Raw genomic sequence first — 23967 nt, forward strand, 5'->3', positions numbered from 1 at the left:
AAGTTATTCTCTTATAGCTGTACACTTTTGCCTTTCACACTTAGTCTAATATACCTGCAGTTGTTTGATTTTTTAAATGTGGTATAAGTAAAGGACCATTTTTACATTTTCCATCATAGATACCCAGTTATCTCAGCACCATTTATTGAAAAATCTATTTCCCCTCTGCTCGTAGTGCTACCTCTGTCATGAATTGAATATCTGTGTGTGAATGGGTCTGTTACTGGACTCTCTTTTCTATTCTTTTGGTCCAGTTGTCTCTCCCTGCACTAGTACCCCACTGTTTTCATTATTTTAACTTTAAAATAAACTTTGGTATCCAGTTGATGGCCTCCCACCCTTTATGTTTCCATGTGTATTGAATCAGATTATCAAGTTACACACACACACACACTACATATTGAGATTTTTTTTTCATTAAGGATAGGATCAGTGAGGAAAATCAGCATCTGTAATGTTGGGTCTTCAAACTCCAAATACAGCATAGTTCTCCATCTGGTTAGATTCCCTTTAACATTTCTAATAAAGTTTCATAATTTTCCCATAGGGATTATTGTTGGATGTATTCATAGTATTTGATCTTTTATACATTTATAAATTATCTTTTTAAAATTTCATTTTCCAACTATTTCAGGAACAGAGAACTACAGTTGATTTTTAAATATTAACTTTGCAGTTAGCAATCTTGCTAGAAACTCTCTGATTAACTCTAGCAGTATACCTTTAGATTATTTTGGATTTTTATGCTCATGATCATATCATCTGCATATAACAACAGTTTTGGTCAGATATACCTATTTTTTCTTGCCCAACTACATATGCCACAATACAGGGCTGAGTAGAAGTGGTGATAGCAAGCAGCCCTTTCTTATTCCAGATTTCAAAAGGAAAGCATTTAATGTTTCACCATTAAATATGATGTTTGCTACCATTACTATAAACAAATCTAAACTACCCTTGAGTATATCTTTTTCATCCTTTTATTTTCAACACTTCTATGTGTTTGAAGTGAACCTCTTGTAAATAGCATATAGCTGTACTTTTTATTTTCATGGAATTTGACCCCCTTGCAGGTTTTAATAGTGGGTTTATTGTGATTACAAATATATTTAGAAGTCTTTTGCCTATCTTCTTTTGTATTTTCTATTTATCATATTTTTCTATGCTACTTTTTTCTTTCCTATTTTTTTGGGGGTATTGAATTTCTCTTTATTTTTTTTTTCTTCTTCACTACTGATTTGGAAGTTTTATATTTCAGCTCTGTTGATTTTTCTATTGTTACTCTATTTTATTGGTTATCTTAAAATTTTTAATATACACTTAGTCAAGGTCAGGAGATAGAAACTACATTGCACAGGTAGCCTAACAGGAAAAATTTAAAACAAGAATGGCTAACTAGTGATGGTAGTTACCTACTAAAAGGGGAGAAAAGGAGACTCTAAGGGGTATGCAGTAGCGACTTCAGAAAGCAGATACTACCCCCAGGGATAAAGGAGAGTGAACAAGGAAGGAACTTAGAAACTTAAAAATTGCCTTCCCACTAGGCTGAGATTTAAACCTTTGAGTAGAGGTCTGGCTGCTATAGGAACAGGCAACCAACTTGTGGCAAAGAAACTTGCCAGAGGGTGCTGGATGGTGCTGAACCATGAAGGCTATATTTACGTTTGCAAAGCCCAAGGGCGTGAGCCAAGAGTAAACTGTGGCGGTGCTTTGGTAACTGAGGATGGCCCTCACACAGCCAGGAAAAAAGCACCTCAGTAGAGGAAAGAAAGGCCCCTTCTTCCCACTCTGGCCTTGCGGTGTCTCTCCAGTGCCCTCATTTGGGAAGCCTAACCTCAAGCTCCCTGGCAAAGGAGAGGAGGCTGTGGTGTCTCTAGTATCAAAGCAGGGCAAAGATGGGTTGACTTGGAGCTGAAAGGTAATAAACTAGTAATTGCCACATACTAATAATTAATTTTTAAAATAGAAAACTATCTTTAATTTCTTAAATAAGGACGTTAACATTCCTCTGAACCAGCTTCATAGTCCTTCTTAGATGTCAGTACTAGCATTTCAGTGCCACAGGCTTTTTGAACCCAGTTTTTGCAAACATTTTTGGTTGCTTGCTTACTTTATATTTCTTAAACAATCAAGACTTACGTAGGTTTACCAACACATTTTACAGATTTCTTTGCTCTCCATTGTTTCCCACATGCCACTTCTGCCTTAATGTTACATTTTCCTTCTTGCTGAAATACATCTAGTGGCCATTTTTCAGTTGGTATTCCCATGTGCTTCATATTTTTTTTTTTTTTTTTTTTTTGCGGTACGTGGGCCTCTCACTGTTGTGGCCTTTCCCGTTGCAGAGCACAGGCTCCAGATGCACAGGCTCAGCGGCCATGGCTCACGGGCCCAGCCGCTCCGCGGCATGTGGGATCTTCCCGGACCGGGGCACGAACCCGTGTCCCCTGCATCGGCAGGCGGACTCTCAACCACTGCGCCACCAGAAGTCCGTGCTTCATATTTTTAAAATTGTTTTTGTTTTTATAATTTTTGCCTGTGAGCTTCCCTTTAGTGGGAATTATCTGCTACAGTGGTCCAACGTGTGCCCTAGGTGGGCATGACAACCCTAAGGGCTAGTTTTGTGGTTGCCTCTGTCAGGGCTTCACATGGTTGCAGGTTCTAAACCAATTTTCACATTAGTTTCCAGGTGTGGAGGTTTCCACACCAAGTCAACTGTGTGTAACTTCAGACCCCGTGGTCCTGTAGGAGAGAGTAGGTGATTGTTTCCACCCACTGCTGACAACCAACTGCTTGTCCTCATTGGCAGCAAAGGCATTTTCTGATGACAAAACTTTTCAGGCTCCTGTGCCTTACATAGTAGCTTTGCCTTCTCTCTGGTGTGTGCTAAAATTCTGGTTCTCTTCAAAACACCCCCTTCAACTCCTATACCCTGCTGTAGATTTTCTCTTTGGATCATCACCAGAACTTTACCTGTGTTACTTATTTTTTTTGCGGTACGCGGGCCTCTCACTGTTGTGGCCTCTCCTGTTGCGGAGCACGGTCTCCGGACACGCAGGCTCAGCGGCCATGGCTCACGGGCCCAGCCGCTCTGCAGCATGTGGGATCTTCCCGGACTGGGGCACGAACCCGCATCCCCTGCATCGGCAGGCGGACCCCCAACCACTGCACCACCAGGGAAGCCCTACCTGTGTTACTTTTTAATCAACCATGTTTAAAATAAATGTCGTTCATGGTTTAACGAGGTTTTCTATGTGTTTGGAAGAGGACGGATAGGTTTTCACTTGTCTGCTTTGTCTACCATCTTGCTCAGTAGTTGTTTTAGGGTTGCTGATATTCAGGACGTGACATATGATACATTCCCTCTACTCCTCTGGCACTTTATCATTTTCAAGCAACTTGTCTGTTTAGTGAACATTACAATGCCACTGTGAGGTAGATAGGACAGGCATCACTTGTCCCATTTTATTATGAGAATTTGTCACTCAAAACAGCAGAAACCAATTTTATTACACGTCGGCCACGTACTTAGCATAGCCTTGGATGATGGGGGTGAAAATCAATTCAAGTAGCCTCTAGGTCAATTGGAGAGTAAACAGAAACATTAAATACCAGTCACAGTACAGGTAGTTGATTAGCATATGACCTTAGTAGATATTTAATAAACATTTTTAAAAATTAAATGTTACATGGCAGGGATTTGCTAAAATGAAAAATGTACAGTGTTGATAGTAGATGCCCTAGATCAGGGGTCCCCAACCCCCGGGCCATGGACCGATACTGGTCCGTGGCATGTGAGAAACCGGGCTGCACAGCAGGAGGTAAGCGGCAGGTGAGCAAGCGAAGCTTCATCTGTATTTACAGCTGCTCCCCATCGCTCGCATTACCACATGAGCTCCGCCTCCTGTCAGATCAGCGGCAGCATTAGATTCTCATAGGAGCGCGAACCCTACTGTGAACTGCGAAGGATGTAGGTTGCGCGCTCCGTATGAGAATCTAATGCCTGATGATCTGAGTGGAGCTGAGGCGGTGATGCTAGTGCTGGGGAGCGGCTGCAAATACAGACTATCATTAGAGAGAGGTTTGACTGCACAGAGACCATAATAAATCAGTTGCTTTCAGACTCATATCAAAACCCTGTCAGTTGGGTATAAAATGGTAATTCACTATTGTTTAGATGTACATTTCTCTGATTACATAGTGCAGTCAAGGCATCTTTTCATGTGTAGCCTGCATTCAGATTTCTCTTCTATGAATTGCCTGTTGTGAAAAATATCTTCAGAGTGACCCTTAGCTGCTTCTACAACGTGAGGAAATTATAATGAGGAGGGTATAAAAATGTTAAGGACTGCTGCTAACCAATGACTGAGTTTTTAAATACTTGGCCAGGATAAGAGTAGTCTCTCTTATTTTTGTAAAGCTATGATGCATTCTCCACTCCACTGCAATCTGATTTGTGCTTCTGCTAACTATTTCTTTTTAAAATGAAGCATTAAATGTAAACCAGCCCTTTCTATTTTGGTCAAGGTCTAAAAACATCCATTTAGAAATATGAATACAATAAACCTGACATTTGCAACAACAACAACAAAAAACCCTATCAGTGAGTGGCAAGTGAAAACAAGCTCAGGGCCCCACTGATTCTGCATTATGGTGAGTTGTATAATTATTTCATTATATATTACAGTGTAATAATAATAGAAATAAAGTGCACAATAAATATAATGTGCTTGAATCATCCCCAAACCATTCCCTTCCCCGCCCCAGTCTGTGGAAAAATTATCTTCTACGAAACCGGTCCCTGGTGCCAAAAAAGTTGGGGACCGCTGCCCTAGGTGGGGGGGAGACGCCCTGTCGGTGTGGGGTGGCTTAATGGAGGAGGTGGGTTTGACATAGGCCTCTAAGAGGTAAGTAGGATTAGTAGACAGGATATATATGGACTGTTCTGGAACAGAGCATCTGCACATGAATAAGGTAGCAGAAAACTGGAGACCTGATTATGTTAGGTCTGAAACACAAGGAGTGGGCTTGAATTTTGTAGAAAGCAGGAAATAATTTATAAGTGAGAGTAAAATGACAAAAACTTTGTTTTAAGATGTTACCATTCTTCAGAAAAGTGGCAGTGAAGGCAGTGGTAGGGAGAGGAAACTGATGGCAGGGGGTACTGCCTGCGTAGATAAGTGAAGAGGATGTGACTCGACAACAGCTCTAGGAGCGTGAGAAAGGACAAGAATATGTGGTTTTATAAAGTCTGAAATGCAGAAGAGGCACTTGTTTAAATATACAATTTACGTATTTTGCTTTTAACATGTTGTTTAGGTGAACCAGCCCTCTCTTAGAAGAGTGGAGCAGAATTCCCAAACCTATCTGAGAGAGATACAGAAAGCCCCTTGTTCTCTGGCACTGACACTCGGCAGCAACCTCCAGTGCTCTATGGGAGTGCAGACGTAGACCTGGGTTTGAAACTTTTCTTGCATTTTCCTATGGAAATAATGCCAAATGCTAGAGTTTGGTCCCAGGCCATCCCACACTGGAGTACTATCACTAACATTGTTGCCATCAGGAAAGTACATTTTAGTTCCAAATCAGATACATGAACGAACCTCCAGGCAGAGAAGTACCAGAGGTGGCAGCCAGCAGGGTTTAGATAGAGTTAGCTCTTGGCACTTTTTGGTGGATCACTTTTTAGTCCCATAAAAGAAGCCTCCTCCCTTGGTCAGTCACTGCCCAGGAATACTGATAGCTGCTTCACAAGCAGACCTCCCTCACCCTCTGTGTCTGAGACAGGACCCTTTTGGTGCATACATTCACGCGAGTCCTATGTCAGTGAAAATTCACCACTGAGGTTCTGATAATTTGTTAGGCACAGATACGCTGCTTGTTTATGGATTTAAACAATTAAATCCAATCAAGAAAGAGTAGTTCTTGCTTTTACATGTGTTTACCTCTTCCTAATACTATCCAGTCATGCAGTTATACTGCACACAAGAATGTGTGTGTGTGTGTGTGTGTGTGTGTATGTATGTATTTTTTTCAAATGGCTGTTCTGATTTAAGTTACAAAATATACATATGTACACATTTAAAAAATAAAGATGTTGTTGTTCATCATCAACTTCTGGGCTGGCCATCTGGAGTCAGCTCATACCTGTAAGATAGTTGAGTTTGGACTTGTGTTAGTATTGAGAGTGTGCTGTGGCAACATCAGGACAGGTGGCCTAATCTACGCTACCTGGGCCTCTGTGGGACCAGCAGAACTCACCTCTGTAAGTTGGCTGGCCAGGGTTAAGACTAGGGCTTACAGAGGTCCTTTAGGTAAGTGAAATCTGTAGGCAGTAAAGCCTTAAGGTGATAATGTCTCCTTTATAAACAAAGGAGCTGATATGTACTGAAAAGGGAAGAACTTTGGAGCGAGAATATGGGCAACTGTCTGAGACAATGTCTTGAGTAGCAAATTTAATTTGATCAAATGAAAGGGCTCACTTACCACTGTGAGAAGCCCTTATTCAGATCTTCTTTTGATAAGTCAATCAGTACCTAAACAAACACAAATAATCAGTTCCCTTCCCCAAAACTGCATTAAATGGAAACATATTGGGATAAATGAAATTGATCATAAAAAGGGCCTCCTTGAGTTCTGAGCAGGAGCTCTTTTTCCTTTGGATTTCAATACGGAACCTCTCCAGAAGGACAGTACTGACACTGACCTCAGTGTCCTGGGAAGAGGTGAATTGCTGTTTGCAGTTGTACCTCAGGAATTTATTTATGAATGTTTTAGAGAGAACAGCTTGCCTTTACTCATGAACTGATCCAGAATTTTAAGCAAGACACCATAGTTTCCTCAGTAATAAAAATGGGGATATCATCACCTACTTCACAGAAGTGGGCTTTTAAAAATGAGTATAAGAGGTGTTTATTAAAATACAACAACTACAGAGTGTACAAATATTCTTTTTTGTCTCTCCTTGGCATCTTCCTGAGGATTATATTTCCTTTACTTCTAACTTTAAGTAAAATCCCATTCATCACAAAAATCTTGACATAATGAGATCCAAGCTTCACACAATGCTGTATTTATCAAAACAATACTTAATACCATAGTAGAAGTTCAAATACTTGTGTAGCGATGAACTTGGATATTCAAGTTTGTTAAAATAGGGTTTATTATATTACTTTATATACTTCAGTTTCAAGAGTATTTTTTAAAAAGACACAAAACAAAAAGCCTCCCAATGAGGCTATACCTTCCTTGAAGTCAGTTCTGGTAATAGCCAGATGATCCCATCAGAATTTCTGCAAGGGCGTGTTCCACCAGTGAACTCCAGTTAGCCACCAGGAGGGAAAGAATGACAAAAGTCCCTTTTGTACTTACTTTTCCTAGCTCCTTCCTTCTGTGTGAGCCAAGTGGCCTACTGTTTTTCACTGCGATGTCTAGTGACCTCTTCTTTACTTCATCCAAGGGAACAAAAAATTCAAATCTTTAAGGAGCAAAAAGTCAGGAAATGCGATTTATATATTTTAATCATTTTCACTGAAAATCTCAAGTGTTTCATCCATTTGCCTACCTTTAAAACAGAAGATATAGACTATAGAGAAGGGCATCTAGAACAGTACTGGCTTACAGCAGATACTCAGTGCATCATTATTATAGATAATCACTGTCCTGTGTTATAGTCACAAACCTTGGAAGTGTCAAGAGGCTGTTTGCTTCTCTGAGAAGTTCCTTGAACTATTGTGCTTTGGGGTTTGCTTCTTTCCTTCTCTGACTCTACTCTGGTTGTCACTCTTTCGGCTGCCCCTTCTCTGAACAGTGCCAGCTAAGGGCTAGGATGCTGAATAATTAGGTTTGCTGGAATTGCATGGAAAACAGTGGTCTTTTCCCACTTACGCCTGTGGAGTAAGGCAGAGGAATCTTAGTATACAAGCTTTGTCGTGTACTCATAAGATGCCTCTGGACTCCTTACATTTCTGGTTTAAAAAAAAAAAATCTTCAAAATTTTTTAATTGAGTGAAAGATTCTTTAAATTCTATAGTGCTTCACACTTTTGAAAAGTTTGACACACATGATTCAATATAATCCCATAATAGCTTTTAATTTTTTAAATTGAGATATAAGTGACATAGCATTATTGGTTTCATGTTTACCATAATGATGTGATTTGGATATGTTGTGAAATGATCAGTCTAATTAACATCTATCACCATACATAGTTACAAAAAAATTTTTTTCTTGTGATGAGAACTTTCAAGATCCACTCTCCTAGCTACTTTCAAGTATGTAATACAGTATTATTAACTATAGTCACCGTGCTGTACATTATAACTCCATGAATATTCATTTTATAACTGGAAATTTGTACCTTTTGACCAGTCATCTATTTTACACACACCCCAACCGCCAACTCTGGCAACCACCAATATGTTCTCTATATCCATAAGCTTGGGTTTTGTTGTTTGGTTGGTTTTTGGCATTTTTAGATTCCACATATAAGTGAGATCATAAGTAATTATCTTTTTCTGCCTTATTTAACTTAGCATAATGCCCTCAAGGTCTATCCATGTTGTTTCAAATGGCAAGATTTCATTCTTTTTCATGAGTAAATAATATTCTATGGTGTGTATATATATATATATATATATATATGTATATATGTATGTATATATACACATACACACACACACACACACACATACACATACACACCACATTTTAAAAAATCCATCCATCAGTGGACATTTAGGTTGTTTCCATGTCTTGGCTATTGTAAATAATGCCACAGTGAACATGGGGGTACATATATCATTTTGAATTAGTGTTGTTTTATTTGGATAAATACCCAGAAATGGAATTGCTGCATTGTATGGTAGTTCTATTTTTGATTTTTTGAGGAACGTCCATGCTGTTTTCCATAGCAGCTGCCCCAATTTACGTTCCCACCAGCTATGCCTAAGGGTTCCCTTTTCTCCACATCCTCACCAACACTTGTTATTTCTTTTTGATAATAGCCATTCTGACAGGTGTGAGGTGATATTTCATTGTGGTTTTGATTTGCATTTCCCTGATGATTAATGATGTTGAGCATCTTTTCATATACCTACTGACCAATTGTACTGTCTTCTTTGGAACAATGTCTATTCAGAGCCTCTGCCCATTTTTTAATCAGATTGTTTGATTTTTTTGCTATTGAGTTCTATGAGTTCTTTATAGATTTTGGATATTAACTACTTTTCCAATATATTATCTGAAAGTATGTTCTTCCATTCGGTAGGTTGTCTTTTCATTTTGTTGATGGTTTCCTTTGCTGTTCAGAAGCCTTTTAGTTTAATGTAGTCTCATGTAGTCTCACTTGTTTATTTTTGCTTTAGTCACCTTTGGTTTTGGTGTCAAATCCAAAAAACCATTGCCAAGACTGATGTCAATGAGCTTAACCCACCTATGTTCACTTCTGAGAGTTTCAGAGTTTCAGCTCTTACTTTCAAGTCTTTAGTCCATTTTGAGTTAATTTTTGTGTTTAGTATAAGATAGTGGTTGAATTTTATTCTGTTGCATGTGGCTGTCCAATTTTCCTAACACCACTTATTGAAGAGACTGTGCTTTCCCCCATTATACATTCTTGGCTCCTTTGCCATAAGTTAATCAGCTATACATGTGTGGACAAAAGCAATCTACAGATTCAATGCAATCAAAATTCCAATGGTATTTGTCACAGAAATAGAACAAACAATCCTAAAATTTGCATGGCACCACCAAAGAGCCAAAGTAATCTTGAGAAAGATGAACAAAGCTGAGGCATCATGCTCCCTGATGCCTCCAGGCATCAAACTATATTACAAAGTTATAATAATCAAAACAGTATGGTTCTGGCATAAAAAGAGACAGATCAATGGGACCGAATAGACAGCTCAGAAATAATAATGTTTAACATTATTAATTCTTCCAGTTCATGAGCATGATATACCTTTCCATCTGTTTGTGTTGTCTTCGATTTCTTTCATCAGCATCTTATAGTTTTCAGAGCACAGGTCTCTTACCTCCTCAGTTAGATTTACTCCTAGATATTTTATTTTTGATGCAATTATAAATGGATTTTCTTAATTTCTCTGATAGTTTGTTGTTAGTGTATAGAAATGCAACAGATTTCTGTATATTAATTTTGTATCCTGCAATGTTACTGAATTCATTTATTAGTTCTAATAGGTTTTTGGTGACATCTTTAGCATTTTCTTTATAAAGCATCATGTCATCTTTAAACAGTGACAGTTTTACTTCTCTCTTTGGATTCCTTTTTTTTTTTTCCCTTGTCTGATTGCTGTGGCTAGGACTTCCAATACTATGTTTAAACCTGGTAAGAGTGGGCATCCTTGTCTGAGGGTAGTGCTTGTCTTGTAAAATGAGTTTTGCAACTGTTCCCTTTTCTATATTTTGGAAGAGTCTGGGGATGGCTGGTGTTAATTCTTCTTTGAATATTTGGTAGAATTCACTAGTGAAGTTGTGTGGTCCTGGACCTGTTTGTTGGGAGATTTTTGATTATTGATTCAAACTTCTTACTAGTAATCAGTCTGTTCAGATTTTCTTTTTCTTCATTATACAGTCTTGGTAGGTTGTATCTTTCTAGGAATATATCCTTTTCTTCTAGGTTATCTAATTTGTTGGCATATAACTATCCATAGTAGTCTCTTATCCTTTGTATTTCTGTGGTATCAGTTTTACAGTTCCTCTTTCCTCTTTTATGTCCTCTTTTTTTCTTGGTGAGTCTAGCTAAAGGTTTATCAATTTTGTTTATCTTTTCAAAGAACCAGCTCTAAGTTTCATTGATTTTTTTTCTATTGTCTTTTTAGTCTCTATTTCCATTCTGAACTTTATTTCCTTCCTTCTGCTGACTTTGGACTTTATTCTTCTTTTTCTTATTCCTTGAGGCATAAAGTTAGGTTGTTTATTTGAGATTTTTCTTATTTCTTACTTACTTTTCTTGTTTATGATATATGCATTTATTGCTATGAAATTCCTTCTTAGAACTGCTTTTGCTGCATCCCATAAATTTTGTTATGTTACATTTCCATTTTCTTTGTCTGAAGGTATTTTTTGATTTCTCTTGATTTCTTGATATGATTTCAGTCTTCTTAAATTTATTAAGACTTGTTTGTGGCAGCCTAGTATATGATCTATCCTGGAGAATGTTCTATGTGCACTTGAGAAGAATGTGTATTCTGCTGCTTTGGGATGGACTGTTCTTTGTATATCTGTTAAGTTCATCTGGTCTAACATGTCATATACAGCTAATGCTTCCTTATTGAATTTGTCTGGATGATCTATCCTTTGATGAAAGTAGGGTATTAAAGTACCCTACTATTATTATTTTATTGCTGTCTATGTCTCCCTTTAGGTCTGTGAATATTTGCTTTATGTATTTAGGTGCTCTTATGTTGGGTACATAAATATTTACAAATACTATATCCTCTTGTTGGATTGACCCCTTTATCATTATGTAATGCCCTTGTCTTTTATTACAGTCTTTGTTTTAAAGTCTGTTTTGTCTAATATAAGTATAGCAACACCCTGGCTTTCTTTCAGTTTTTATTTGCGTGGAATATCTTTTTCCATCCTTCACTTTCTGTCTGTGTGCATCTTTCAATCTGAAGTGAGTCTCTTGTAGGCAGCATGTAGATGGGTCTTGTTTTTTTTTTTTTTAATCCACTTAGCCACTCTATTTTGATTGGAGAATTAGTCCATTTACATTTAAAGTAATTATTGACAGGTATGTACTTATTGCTATTTTATTAATTTTTTACTGGCTGTTTTGTAGATCCTCTCTGTTCCTTTTTTCTTCTCTTGCTCCCTTTGTGGTTTGATGACTAGTGGTATGCTTAGGTTCCTTCTTCTTTATCATTTGTGTACCTACTATAGGTTTTTGCTTTGTGCTTGCCATTATGCTTACATATGACAACTTCCAACAGTCTATTTTAAGTTGGTAACTTAAGTGTGAATGCATTTTAGGGGCTTCCCTGGTGGCACAGTGGTTAAGAATCCACCTGCCAATGCAGGGGACACAGGTTTGAGCCCTGGTCCGGGAAGATCCCACATGCCGCAGAGCAACTAAAAGCCCGTGCGCCACAATTACTAAGCCCGCGCACCTAGAGCCTGTGCTCAACAACAAGAGAAGCTTAAAGAAATCTCTTGTAAGCTGGTTTAGCGATGGTGAACTCCTTTAGCTTTTGCTTGTCTGGAAAACTCTCCTTCAATTCTGAATGATAACTTTCCCTGGTAGAGTATTTTTGGTTGGAAGTGTTTTCCTTTGAGCACTTTGACTATTGTGCCACTCCATTCTGGCCTGCAAAGTTTCTGCTGATGGTCTTATAGCGGGGCTCCCTGTAATGTAACTACTTGTTTTTCTTTTGCTGTTTTTAAGATTCTCTCCTTGTCGTTAACTTTAGAGATTTTAATTATAATGTATATGGTATGAATCATGTACTCAACAAGAGACCTCTGAACTCCTTACTTCTAGGTTTACGTTTAAGATGGAGGTTGCCAAGTCTGCCTCGTAGATAATCCAGGCATATCTTGCTGTTACAATTTTGAGAGAGAATTACTAACAGATTAGGTTTGTCACAAAAGTCAATCTCCTGTGTTCCCACATAACAATTTTGACATCCTTTTATAATTGTGTCAGAGCTCTCTGAAGGCAACACCTTTCACCTGTGTGGCTGTAGAATATAGGATGGTGCCTGGTATGTAGAGTGTTCAATAAATACTGAATGAATATATTCTCTCTCCCCCACTCTTTCATGGTATCGGTGAACTCAAAAGGTAGCTTTTGAAGGAATATATTAGTCGTTAGACATGGCCCATAAAGGACTCAGTACAACTCTTTTTAAAGTGAGTAGTTATTGACCAAGATAAGAGGAAACCAACATTATTAGATGTATCTTCCTAGGCTGGCTAGCAATGTCTTCTCTTAGGATCCCACAGCAAAAGGAAGCAATGATGAGATTCTGACTTCCATACCTTGTGATCAACTTGAAATCAAGAATTAGAATATTAAGGTTAAGACTTGCCACCACAGACCCATCAAAAGCAAGAAATGTGATTAGACTCTGTCTACTGGTTTGTCCCCAAGGACATGGGTGGACACGCGAGGGGAGGGTATCTGTTCTACCTGCCACCTGTGCTTTGTTGCGGGTGGGAAGACAGGCCAAAGAGCCTGGAGCTTTGGAGGAAATTTTAGGTCCTTAGGTTCAAGGTACGTTTATTTTTGATCGAAAGAAAATATATTTGACCAGATTCAAATCCTTTTACTGCCAAAGCGGCTTCATTTAAAGAGAAAGAGTATGGAACATTTCATAATCAGGAGCACTTTAGTCCCTGTGGACAAGAAAGTGGGTAGCTGTTTTGCTAAACTTCCCTGGCAGTCCTTTTCTCTCACTGAAGTATAGAAGCTTTATGAAAGCATGGACTGTGTAGTCCTGTTCAACCCCAGCCCTTCCCAGAAGCTGGCAGCTGCCAGGTACACGGGAGGTCCTCAGCAAATACTCGAGCGGCTGAGGCACTCTAGCTAGGCCACCTGGGCCACTTACCTCTCATCAAACAGGGGATCCAGGGTCTTCCGCTTCACTGAGGTCTTCTTACGACTTGCCCACCTCCTTTCTGGCAACAAGTAGACACGGACGTAGGGATCAGCTCCACTGCTGGTACAGGGCATCAGGTTTCTGATTTGGTTTCAAAGACATTAAAGAAAAAAGGCCTCTGGTTTTGAAATACTGAAAGTACTCATTTAGAGAAAGCTGTACTATCCATACAGCTTTAGATGGCCCTGAGGATAAAAATGCCCTGCAGTCTAGACCAAAAAAAGCAAAAGTCTGCAGAATTCAGAGGATATCAGGTGCATGGTTTTGTAAACATGCATTTTGTAAAGTTGGGTGTAGAGCCAAGTACCATTCCATCTAAAGGAAGTTGAAGATTCTCACTTGAGAAAATGTCCTGGCTCCAAACCACCCCAGACAATTTTGCGGTGGTTGTGTCTGAGCAAAGCCCTTGGCTCTGGAGCCCCTCAGCACCACTGAGGATCTGTTACAGCATGCACAGCATGCAGGCCTTCAGACCTCGTTCCTTCCAAATGTCTGCCTTGGGGCTGCCTGCCCCTGCCACTGCTCCAAGTGCCCCCACTCTGATTTTGGTCACCTGATGCTCTCAAAGAACCTTTCCTGGCCCTAGCATCCCTTTACCTGCAGCCGTTGATTAGCACGCTGAGACAGTGCTGCAGACACACATAGCGCACCGTGAGCTGAATCTCACCCAGCCCCTGATGCCTGAGATCCCCGTCTCTGTAAAGAAAGGCTTTGTCATTTCTCTTGCCATTACAAGTGCTGACCTCTCCCCGCACCCCCAAGAAGTATGTAAGTTAATAAAATAATTCTCAGTAAGGTTCCTTTTAGTTGGAAGTCAGTTCTATCCAGCATTCATGTAAAATTATCCTATTTCACAGTAGGAAAAGCATGGCACAGTAGGAAGAACCCTGGAGCAGAATCTGCCTTTATACTATGATTTCTTGTGGAACCTTGGGTGAGTTATTCGACCTTTATGATAGTAAGTTCTATCTTGTAGGGTTATTGTGAAGATCAAATTAAATAACATGCTAAGCCCAGAGTCAACAGTTAATAAATGGCAGCCACTGCTTATATAATTCCACATTCTAAGCTTTCCATATCATCCCAGTATAAATAACTCTTTAGAATTCAGGGTATGCTTCTGCTGTAAGGAACCTTAACAACTGAAGTCCAACATCTATTTTATAGTTGGTGTGTAGCTAGAGCCACATGAGACTTTTTGGCACATGCACACGTGCTTTCTCTCCCCCCAGCCTGTGTTCTTTCTATCTCACCATGCTGCCTCTTATGAAGCCATTTTGTGAAAAACCAGAACTTGCACAGAAAAGTAAGTTCATATCTACTTTTCCATCCGGGGAGGTATTTTTCATGCAGGTCATTTTAGAAAAGATTAAGCAGAGAGGTGCGTACTCAGTGTTGAGGCTGACATCTGTCAGGTCAAAGCAGGAAGAGGCCAGGGAGTTGAGCGAGGACATGCTGGGAGCCAGCCTCTTGGGCGGCTGTGCGAATAGGGAGGAAGGGCATTTCATGGGTGACTTGATGGGCCCTGGAGAGTGGGGGCCTGGGACAGCCAGGAAGATGGTGGACACACTCGTCTTCTCCCCCTTGGGTGCACAGAACCCTCTGGCTCTGTCCTTGCCTTTGGGCTCTGGGCCCATCTCTTGAAGTGAGGGCTTGGTGGCAGCAATGGTGGCACTGGTGGTGGCTGTGGTACTTTTGGAGGCTTGCTTGATATCAGAAGCAGGGTCTGGAGGGCATGGCAAATCTGCAGGGCCCTCTCCCTGCGGTGGGGCTCTGGAGCCCTGGTTGGTGGCAGCCTTCTTAATGAGCAGAGGGCCTTTCTTTAGGGCTTCAGGTCCTGTGTATGGGCTTCCCAGCTCTCGTTCTTCCAAGTGCAGGAACTGTAAGCAGATGACAGGGTGGTTTATGGGCTGGGCACACCACTACCACTCTCTCCCCCTCTGCTCTTACCTACCTCTGGGAAATGGTTCCTTCTCTTTTCTGGAAGGAACAGTTTTCTCAAAACTCAGATCCTTTCTGACTCCCCAAGCCAATGGATTTTTACCCCCAGACCATATCTTTTTACCCCTAGACCATATCTTCCTTAACCTCTCTGCCTCTGACTCACTCTGACCAGACCTTCTGTCTTTTCCCTTTCTCCTGCCTCACCAGTCTTCATGAAGACTCAGTTCTGATCCCTTTTCTCTATCCACTGGTACTGGATGCTGGAGACCTGGCCAATTCTCACAGCATGCACTTCCCCTCGAGGCAGAGGACTCCCTCACCTTAACCTTCATATAGATCACCAGCTGCCTTCTGGATATGGTCATTTCTAGCTGTCACCTTATTTACCATTGCTTTCCCTAAAATGTGTTTCCTATCCAGACACACCCCTGTGCTTGTAGCACCAAAGTTTCAAACCTCAGCCATTGTGTCTCTCCTTCCCCTTTTCCCATCAGTCATTAAGACTCTTCCTAGGAACTTCCATTTCCAGCAATAAGGCGATCAAAATATTCTGAAAAACCTCCTGTTAGGAATGCTCAATAAAAATGAAACAAACATACTTCTAAATGCATAGTCAAACTCACAAGAAAGTAAGGAAAATCCCTAGGTTAAAGAAGAGAGAGAGAGAGAAAACTGAAAAATAAAGGTTAATTTTCCCAGGGTCATTTATCAACCATGGAATCCAAGGGGTTTGGAGAAGAGATCTAGGGTCAGAGTAGGACCCATGAAGGTGGGATATCTTTAGTGAAAAAGTAGTCTAGGATAAATAAACATTTCACCCACCAGCAAAGACTGACGACAAGAAATATATCTATCTCAGCCTGTACTCTGGTTGGGGGAAATAAAGTCTTTCATGAGAATATGGCACCTTATAGCCTGTCTCCTATAAATTTTGGGTTTATATTTATACTACCGTGGGGTTTTGAAACCCAAAGTTTGAAAATTAACATAAAAGTGGACTCAGGTGTGTAATGTTCCTGAGGTGCTTGGTTGCAGCCAAAGCAGAACTTCCTTGGATGTGAACAACCTCAATCCAGGTCACAAAGGCAACACTGAACATATGCCTGCAACCCAAGTTACCAAATGTAGAAATGAGTCACCATGAAAAAGCATCAGCAGACACAACAGACATCAAAATTTATCTACCAAGATCTTCAGATAATAGAATTAACATACATTTTAAGTATTTTCAAATGATTAAAGATGGGATAGAATCATGAGAAGATAATAAAACACAACAAAGAAAAGACATTGTAGATTTGGAAAAGATAAAGTGAAAGATGAAGAACAGCCTTTGAAACAAAAACTGTGAACAGGTTAAACAGCAGATTAGGCATAGCCAAAGAAAGAATTAGTGGTCTGGAAGACAGGTCTGAGGAAATTCGAATGTAGTACCAAGAGATAAAGAGATGGAAAATATGAAGGTGAGATCAGGGTAAGCCATGGAGATGATGAGAAGGTCCAACATAATAGAAGGAATTGTAGAAGGAGGGATTAAAAGATTAGGAGAGGCAATAGTTGAAGAGAAAATGGCTGACAATATTCTGAAATTGATAAAAAATATGAATCCATCTCCTAGCTTCTTCCCGACACAGTGCAGATACTTAGTGCTGGGGCAGACCACCCCCTGCCTCCCCTGGGGGAAAAGGGGAGAGGTTTACCCGAAGCACCAGCCTCATGGAGATAAGGCTGTCCAGGCCTGAGTGGTCCAGCTGGAAGCGCTGCTCGAGGGTAAGGTCTGCATAGGGGAGAATCTGGCACAGGGGGACCTCCAGCACTCCTAGAGCACATTCTCGGTCATCATCAAGCACCTGGGCAGTGGGCCAGTCACAAAACAAGAGGATAACGAAGTCCCACCCTCACCAGACTACTCTCTGGGCTCCAGCCAAGACTGAGTTCACTTCAGTAAGTATGTTCTGTGTTTCTTTTGGCCTCTGGTCCTTTCCTGAAAACTGGAAATGGGACCAGGCCTGGTCCCTGCCTTCAGTCAGGGCAAGAGAGTGACTCAGGGTAGAGGCAACTGTGATCTGTATGAGGCAAGTCTGTCAAATGCCTGGGACCATCAGGGCTTTAGGGACTGATGAGCTGTGCTGCTCTATGATGGGACTTCCAGACAGGTCTGAGGGTCCCCAGAGACCCCAGTTCTACTACTTGTTGGTCATGAGATCTTGGACAAGTCATCGTTTGAGCCTCTGTTTGCTCAGGTGTAAAGAAGATCTCTCTCGCCCACAGATCTTTTTTTAAAAAAGTACATCATCATTAATGTCCTGAGTAGATTCCAACCCAGGCCATGCTGGGTGCTAGGTAATAACTGGAGAGACTGGCAGGGAGCACCAAGGGACTTGAGGGTTTGTCCTTCCGCAACCTCCTACCCAATGACCTTGGTCACCAGGCTCACGAAGATGTGGGCCCTTAGTATCCTCTCCTGGCTTTACTGCCGGGGAGCCTGCTCAAGCCCCCTACCCCTCCTAGCTTAGACGCCTCTTGGCTGTGTTCCAAGAGCCCAACTTCAAGCAAACCTTCAGATGCAGCTGTTCAGCGGCCACGTTGCGTACAAAGAAGGAGAACACCTGGCTCCACACAGGGTCCTTGCTGTGGCGACAGGTCTGGGGACAGGAGAGGGAGAGATCACTGAAGGGTCAAGTTGGGCAGAGCAGGATACCGGCACCCTCTGCTCTCATTCTGGCCCCTGGTGCCATTGGGAGCCTTCTCTGTGTCCGCCCAGGTATGGCACAAGCTACGGCTCGTGGGAGGCACTAGGGCAGGGCAGTCAGACTCGAAGGCAAGGAGAGTTTGCCAGGAAATCTCACAGGGGCTGAAATCCTACCAGCATTAGAGCTCACTTCCAGGGGGACTTTTGCTGCTGGGGGTGGGGGAAAGGACATGGGCGTAGAGCCATGCCTGAGCTTGAACCCTAGTTCTTCTGCTTTCTAGCCCTTAGGCGAGTCACTGATCCCTGGCCTCCAGATTCTTGAACTGTGAAACTATCTCGTGAGGTTATTTTGAAGACAGAGTAATACAGAGTGCCTGTCGTGCCAGCGCCCACTAGGCATTCAGTGTAAGCGAATTCCCTTTTGCTTCTCTCCCGGAAGTGTTGGGGTACCCGCCCATTTCCTTAGTCCTCGGCTGCACGCCAAGCTGTCTTACCTTGCTCAGGTGTGTCTTCTTGCCTACAGATAGCTTGACATAGGAAGAAGGGTCTCTGCTGACCTTATTCTGTGAGGGGACAAATTCACAAAATGGAGGTGGCACCCCCAGTGCCAACTTGAGACCCTGCCTCTCAACCCTCAGGAGCATCGGTGGGACCTGAGGCCACCCAACCACTTCCCTTTGAGAGAAGGCTCCCCTGGTGCTCCCAGGAGCCCCGGCTGCCATCACTGTGCCAGCACCTAGACGGGGTTGACCCCAGGGGAAGCTTCCAAGTTAAAGATGGGAGGCCTGGCTGGGCACGGGCCCTTGTTCCCTAGAGCTGTGGAGACAGGGTGCAGCTGAGCTCTGGCTCCCCCTTAGCTGTGTGGCACAAGCACTTGGCTTTCCGGGTCCTGTTTTTAAAATGGCAATAAAATGGATGCACGGCCCCCATGGGACTCAGGCATAGCAGGTGTGGGGATGACTGCCAAGCCCGGAGCCTGGCTCGCTGCAGGCTCAGTGAACGGCGGCGCTCACTGGCCCCGGGCTGTGTGTGCACGGCACCGCCCAGCAGACGCGGGGCTGTGGTTACTCTGGGGAGAAGGAGCCGTGTGACTTGCTTTCACACCCACACTTACCCTGGCACATTTGGAGAGCTTTTTGGCTTGATATTCACCATTTAGGTAGTCAAAAGGGTTTCTCTGCAGCACGAGAACAGGGTGAATGAGCAACACGTGGACATTTGAAAGTGATGGGCACAAGGCAGGGTGTGTGTGACACTCTGGCTGTGTCACCACTCACCGGCAGGTTGCAGGCGCTCTCCAAGAAGACTACGAGAATGGCAGTGGAAAAACTACCATGGTCCTACAAACAGACACAAACCCTCACTAGGTGCCCCCAGCATCAGGAGACACAGACTGGTTTAGGAGAAGCCTCTTCATGCCTGAAGAGCCAGCCCTTGCCCTCCAGACTGGCCATACCTTCCCTCACAACCTAGCTCCTTGCTGAGGCTGAAAATACAACTGCAGCATGACAGACTCAAGTCAGAACCAGTGGACTTCCCTATGAACTGGGCTGATGGGCACTAACAGAGCTTTTAAGGATCCCATCCGCCCTTTGTGGAGATGAGGGCTGAGGGACATGCTCCCCAGAAGGTGGGGCTGGCTGGAGGACTCTGTGGGCAAGATCTGTGGCTTCAGCTCTCTAGCTCCCTCCCTGCCTCCCCGCACAGATCTCACATGGACCAGACCTGCCACAAGCTCCCCCCTCCCCACTTCTGCCAGGGAGCACGACAGCCCGCACTCACCTCTATCACAGCTTCTGGGTCTGTGATCAGTGAAAGCCACTCCAGCCTCAGGTGCAGCTGCCCGCTCGTTGTGTCTTTCAGGACAAACCACTGCAGGGGGAGGGGGAGGGGGAGGAGAGCTTGGGGAAAGGGCCAGTGGGATGCTACTGACTCTCTCCAGGCAGCTCCGTTCTGGGACCCAGTAGGGCCCTAATAGGGGCTTCAGGGAAGAGGTGAACCAGCCCAGACAGGGTAGGCTCTAGACTAGGAGAGGTGGTTATGGAAGGACAGAAGTACTACACTTTGGGATGGAAATGATGCTGTCCACAAGGAGGGGTTTGCAGGCACCAACTCTACCTCATCCACCACTCTGTTGGTCATGACGTCTCCGAGGCAGATCTGCAGGCTGGAATACACAGGGAGCGGAAAGTCAGCTCAGCCCAGAGGCAGCAACAAGCAGCGGGCGTGGAGGCCCACCCTGAAATCTATTTTGAAATATCTGAGTGGGACTCTCAAGACGGAGGACCTTATTCATCCCAAGAATGGATGGGAGACCACTTTGAGCTCAAGCAAAGGAAGGACTGTCTAACCATCGGGGCTGCTCCCACTGGGCATGCTGCCCGGGCAGACAGGTGGCTCTGATCCCAGAGGGGGACAAGCAGACACTGCTGGACACACTGGCTCGGGATTGCTCAATGAGGGTGCTATTGGTATTTGGGCTGGGATGAGTCTTCACTGTGCAGAACTGCCCATGCATTGCAGGAATTTAGCCTCTCTGCCGTGTGTCCTCTAAATGCCAGTGGCACCACCTCCCGCAGTCACTGTAATAACCAGAAATGCCCCTCCCTTTCCAAAACTGGCCCAGATGCCCTCCGGGGGCTACGTATAGTTGGCATGTGTGTGAGAGGCGGTAACACATTCATGGCATGCCTTCCGCCTCGCCCGACCCAAGCCCAACTGGAGCGTCCTGAGAGCCAGAGGGGAAATTAATTCCATGTAACTGTTAGAAATGTGCTTGAGCTCAAAACACACTTGAAATCAGTTACCTAAACCACGAACCACAAGACACACTTCTAATCTGCAACATTACAAAAATCACAACTCCTTTCTCACAACTCCTTTCCTTAAGATGAGAAATTAAAAATAACTAACGTGGTGGTGAGCTATTTCTCGGGTGGTCAGATTGTTCCCCTCCCATTTTGTTTTGTTTCTATTTTTTTAAATCACCTGTTCACAGAAACAAGCTAAAAATTTTAGGAGTAAGAAGATTTGGGTAAAATTCTCTTTTCTGCTGCCTCCTAACCCCAGCCTCTGAGATGAGCAGTGGTGTAGTGTCCACACGAGCACATGCAAACACACGTACATGTCCATCCTCCCTGGAAAGATGTATCAACTGCTCAGGTCACTCCCAACTGCTTCCCCTACTTCCCTAGATAGAACTGAATATCCTCGAGGTCAACATACATAGATCCTACTCATCATTTTTAAAAGCTGTGGGATATTCTGTAGTTTGGCAGTGACAAATTTGTTGACACATTCAGGCGTCCTCTGACTCTGGACAATCACATTTCCAGCTTTTTTGGTTTGTCACCACAGATAAACATTTCAGGTATAATGCTTTTATAGGAGATGCCTGGAATTGGGGTGGCTGGACCAAAACACATGTAAATTTAGAGATTTGATAGCCAGCCCCACGCCGGTCATTTCAATCCTCTCTCAGCCCTGAGGCTCTGTGTTCCTCTGAACTGGAAGGAGAGACAGGTGACTTGACCTGCAGGCCACAGCGGCTGATGCAGCAGACCTCAGGCATGACCCCAGGGGAGCCAAGTGCCAGCTCAGAGTGAGCAGACTGCTCCTGGGTACCGGGGGCCTGGCCATCCGTGCCAGCCTTGGCCCTGCCCACTGCTCCAAACGGGGACTCTGGGTGCATTATGAGGAGCACAGAAAGCAGAGCCCACGGGACACAAACGTTGGGGCCCTCCATGTACCCCCAGAGGGCTGGCGCTCAGGGCTGGGCACCCGGGAGGCGTCTGGGGGGAGGTTTGTGGCAGTGGTGCGGAACGATGGGACTGGTTGCCTGGTACAGTCACCACGTCAGAGTGCAGCGAGGGCGGTGGAAGCAGGGGTACCTGTGCCTCAAGGCCTAGAGCCCTGCGCCCCCAGGCCCAGCATGGCCTTCCTCCTCACCTGCCCAAGAAGTCATCCTTGTCAGGGTCCTCATCGTACAGGTCCACCACCAGGTCCTGCCCAGGGACTTCATACACTATGAACTGGAAGGAAAGAGAGGTGACTTGACCTGCAGGCCACAACGGCTGATGAAGCAGACCTCAAGCACGACCCCAGGGGAGCCAGGTTCCAGCTCTGCCACCTGCCAGCTCGGAGCCCCGGGCAGGTCCTGCCCTTCTCAGTGCCTGGAGAACCGCACCTGTAAGAAGGGAGTGATGCCCTCTCCCGCGGGGTGCGGAGGACTAGAGGCAGCTTGTGCAAGCCCGTGGGCAGGGTGGGTGCTCGGGATGCTGGCTGCTGTGTTTTCTGCCCGGGGCTTGCCGCTTCCAGACTGCAGCACTCAAACAGGCTGCGGGCCTGCCCTTCCCATGGTAAGGGTTGTGGCTGGACTTAAGGCAGAACTTCAGGCTCCCGGTGTCTGGCTCTGGGAGGGAAGGCTGAGAGGACTGGGGCAGGACTGCCCCTGATGTTCTTTGATTTGATTTGAAAACTTCCAACAAAGTCGGCTCTGGTTGGGAAGGGACGTAGGAATCTGTCAATAGGCTGGCCCTCCATCAGGGGCCAGAGCAGCCCATCTCTGGAAGCCTGTTCCCGAGGGCCACGCCTGTGGCCGTGTTGCCCGTGGGTGTGTGAGGACCGTGAAGGTAGGGCCCTCCCTTTTTTGGGACAGAACCACCCAGAGTGGAGCCCTGGAGGGCATGGAGAGCAGCTGGGAGCCGCTAAGGAGAGCCTCACCTCAAACACCTCGTTCCAGGTGGGGTTCAGGTTCTTATAGATGGTCCTGCTCCGGAAATGCTGCAGGCCGATGCTCACCTTGGCGTAGGGGTCTGACTTGCCTCGGAGTCCTAGGAAGTTGTCCTTCTGGGCCAGCTTTTCTCCCTCCAGCAAGTGGGCTCTGATCACTCCCTGGAAAATGCCCCAGCCCGGGCCTCACAGCTGTTTCTAGGGCCCTCAAAGCCCCCGACATCAGAGCCCAAGCCATCAGCTATCACCCCAGCCCCACCTTACCCTCCCCATCTCTGGACAGGGAGACAGAAGCCAGAGACGACAGCCTCTTGGCCAGGGCCACGCAGCAAGGGACGGCAGGGCCCAGGGCTCTGTCCACTGCACCACGATGCCCGGCCACATTCCCGGCCCTCCCACCCCTCCGTGCCTCCAGCCGGCCCCGTGAAGGGCCCATTCCACCGCGGCCACTTCCTCGTCCTGTGCCAACTGCCACGCCACCCGAGCGGCTTTCCTCCTGCGTTCCAGCCCCTCTCTAGCTTACACGTAGACTGAGGCCCGGTGTCATTTCTTCCCACTACCCAGGTGTACACACCCCTGTGGCCGCTGCCTGCTGCGGCAGTCGGTCCCTGGGCTCGTAAAGGCCCCAGCACTGAGTCACCCCACTCCCAACACCCTAGGCTATGTCTCAAGTCAGAACAGAGCACAAGAACCAGGAAAAACACAGTTCAGGGGGCCAGTAGGCCTCTGGCCTAGAACTATTTCTTTTAAATATCAGTAAATACATGTGCATTTGCCCTTTGACCCAGCAATCCCACGTCTAGAAATCTATCCTAAAGACATACTGGCAAACATGAAAAGATATGGACAAGGCTCTTCATGACAGCATAATTGGAAATAACAGAAGACCAGACACAGCTCAGCCATCCATCAGTAGAGAACTGGTTGAATAGATGCGGTACATTCACGTGGTGGAGTACCACGTACCACACTGTCATG

General features: G+C 44.3%; 1 protein-coding gene across 6 annotated transcripts in view; it reads right to left on the reverse strand.

The window, feature by feature from the left end:
- Positions 1–3630: 3630 nt before the first annotated feature.
- Positions 3631–23967, reverse strand: part of ESYT3 (extended synaptotagmin 3) — a 56812-nt gene continuing 36475 nt past the window's right edge. The window contains exons 9-23 of one of the 6 annotated variants that reach the window (XR_009540654.1): positions 22981–23151; positions 22207–22289; positions 20377–20425; positions 20041–20130; positions 19536–19598; positions 19373–19435; positions 18753–18821; positions 18125–18211; positions 17267–17416; positions 15012–15502; positions 14220–14318; positions 13572–13703; positions 7372–7443; positions 6487–6536; positions 3631–6147 (exon numbers count right to left, since the gene is read on the reverse strand). Coding sequence is in view for 4 of the 6 variants with exons in the window: in XM_060149760.1 (XP_060005743.1) it covers positions 6111–6147; positions 6487–6536; positions 7372–7477; positions 13572–13703; positions 14220–14318; positions 15012–15502; positions 17267–17416; positions 18125–18211; positions 18753–18821; positions 19373–19435; positions 19536–19598; positions 20041–20130; positions 20377–20425; positions 22207–22289; positions 22981–23151 (1740 nt within the window). In the remaining 2 variants the exon portion in view is untranslated. Of the gene's footprint in view, positions 6148–6486; positions 6537–7368; positions 7478–13571; positions 13704–14219; positions 14319–15011; positions 15503–17266; positions 17417–18124; positions 18212–18752; positions 18822–19372; positions 19436–19535; positions 19599–20040; positions 20131–20376; positions 20426–22206; positions 22290–22980; positions 23152–23967 lie in introns of those variants that run through there. The other 5 variants (XR_009540653.1, XM_060149760.1, XM_060149761.1 and 2 more) reach the window with 5 other exon arrangements.

Source organism: Lagenorhynchus albirostris, chromosome 5 (assembly GCF_949774975.1).
Source record: "Lagenorhynchus albirostris chromosome 5, mLagAlb1.1, whole genome shotgun sequence".
NCBI classification, from domain to species: domain Eukaryota; kingdom Metazoa; phylum Chordata; class Mammalia; order Artiodactyla; family Delphinidae; genus Lagenorhynchus; species Lagenorhynchus albirostris.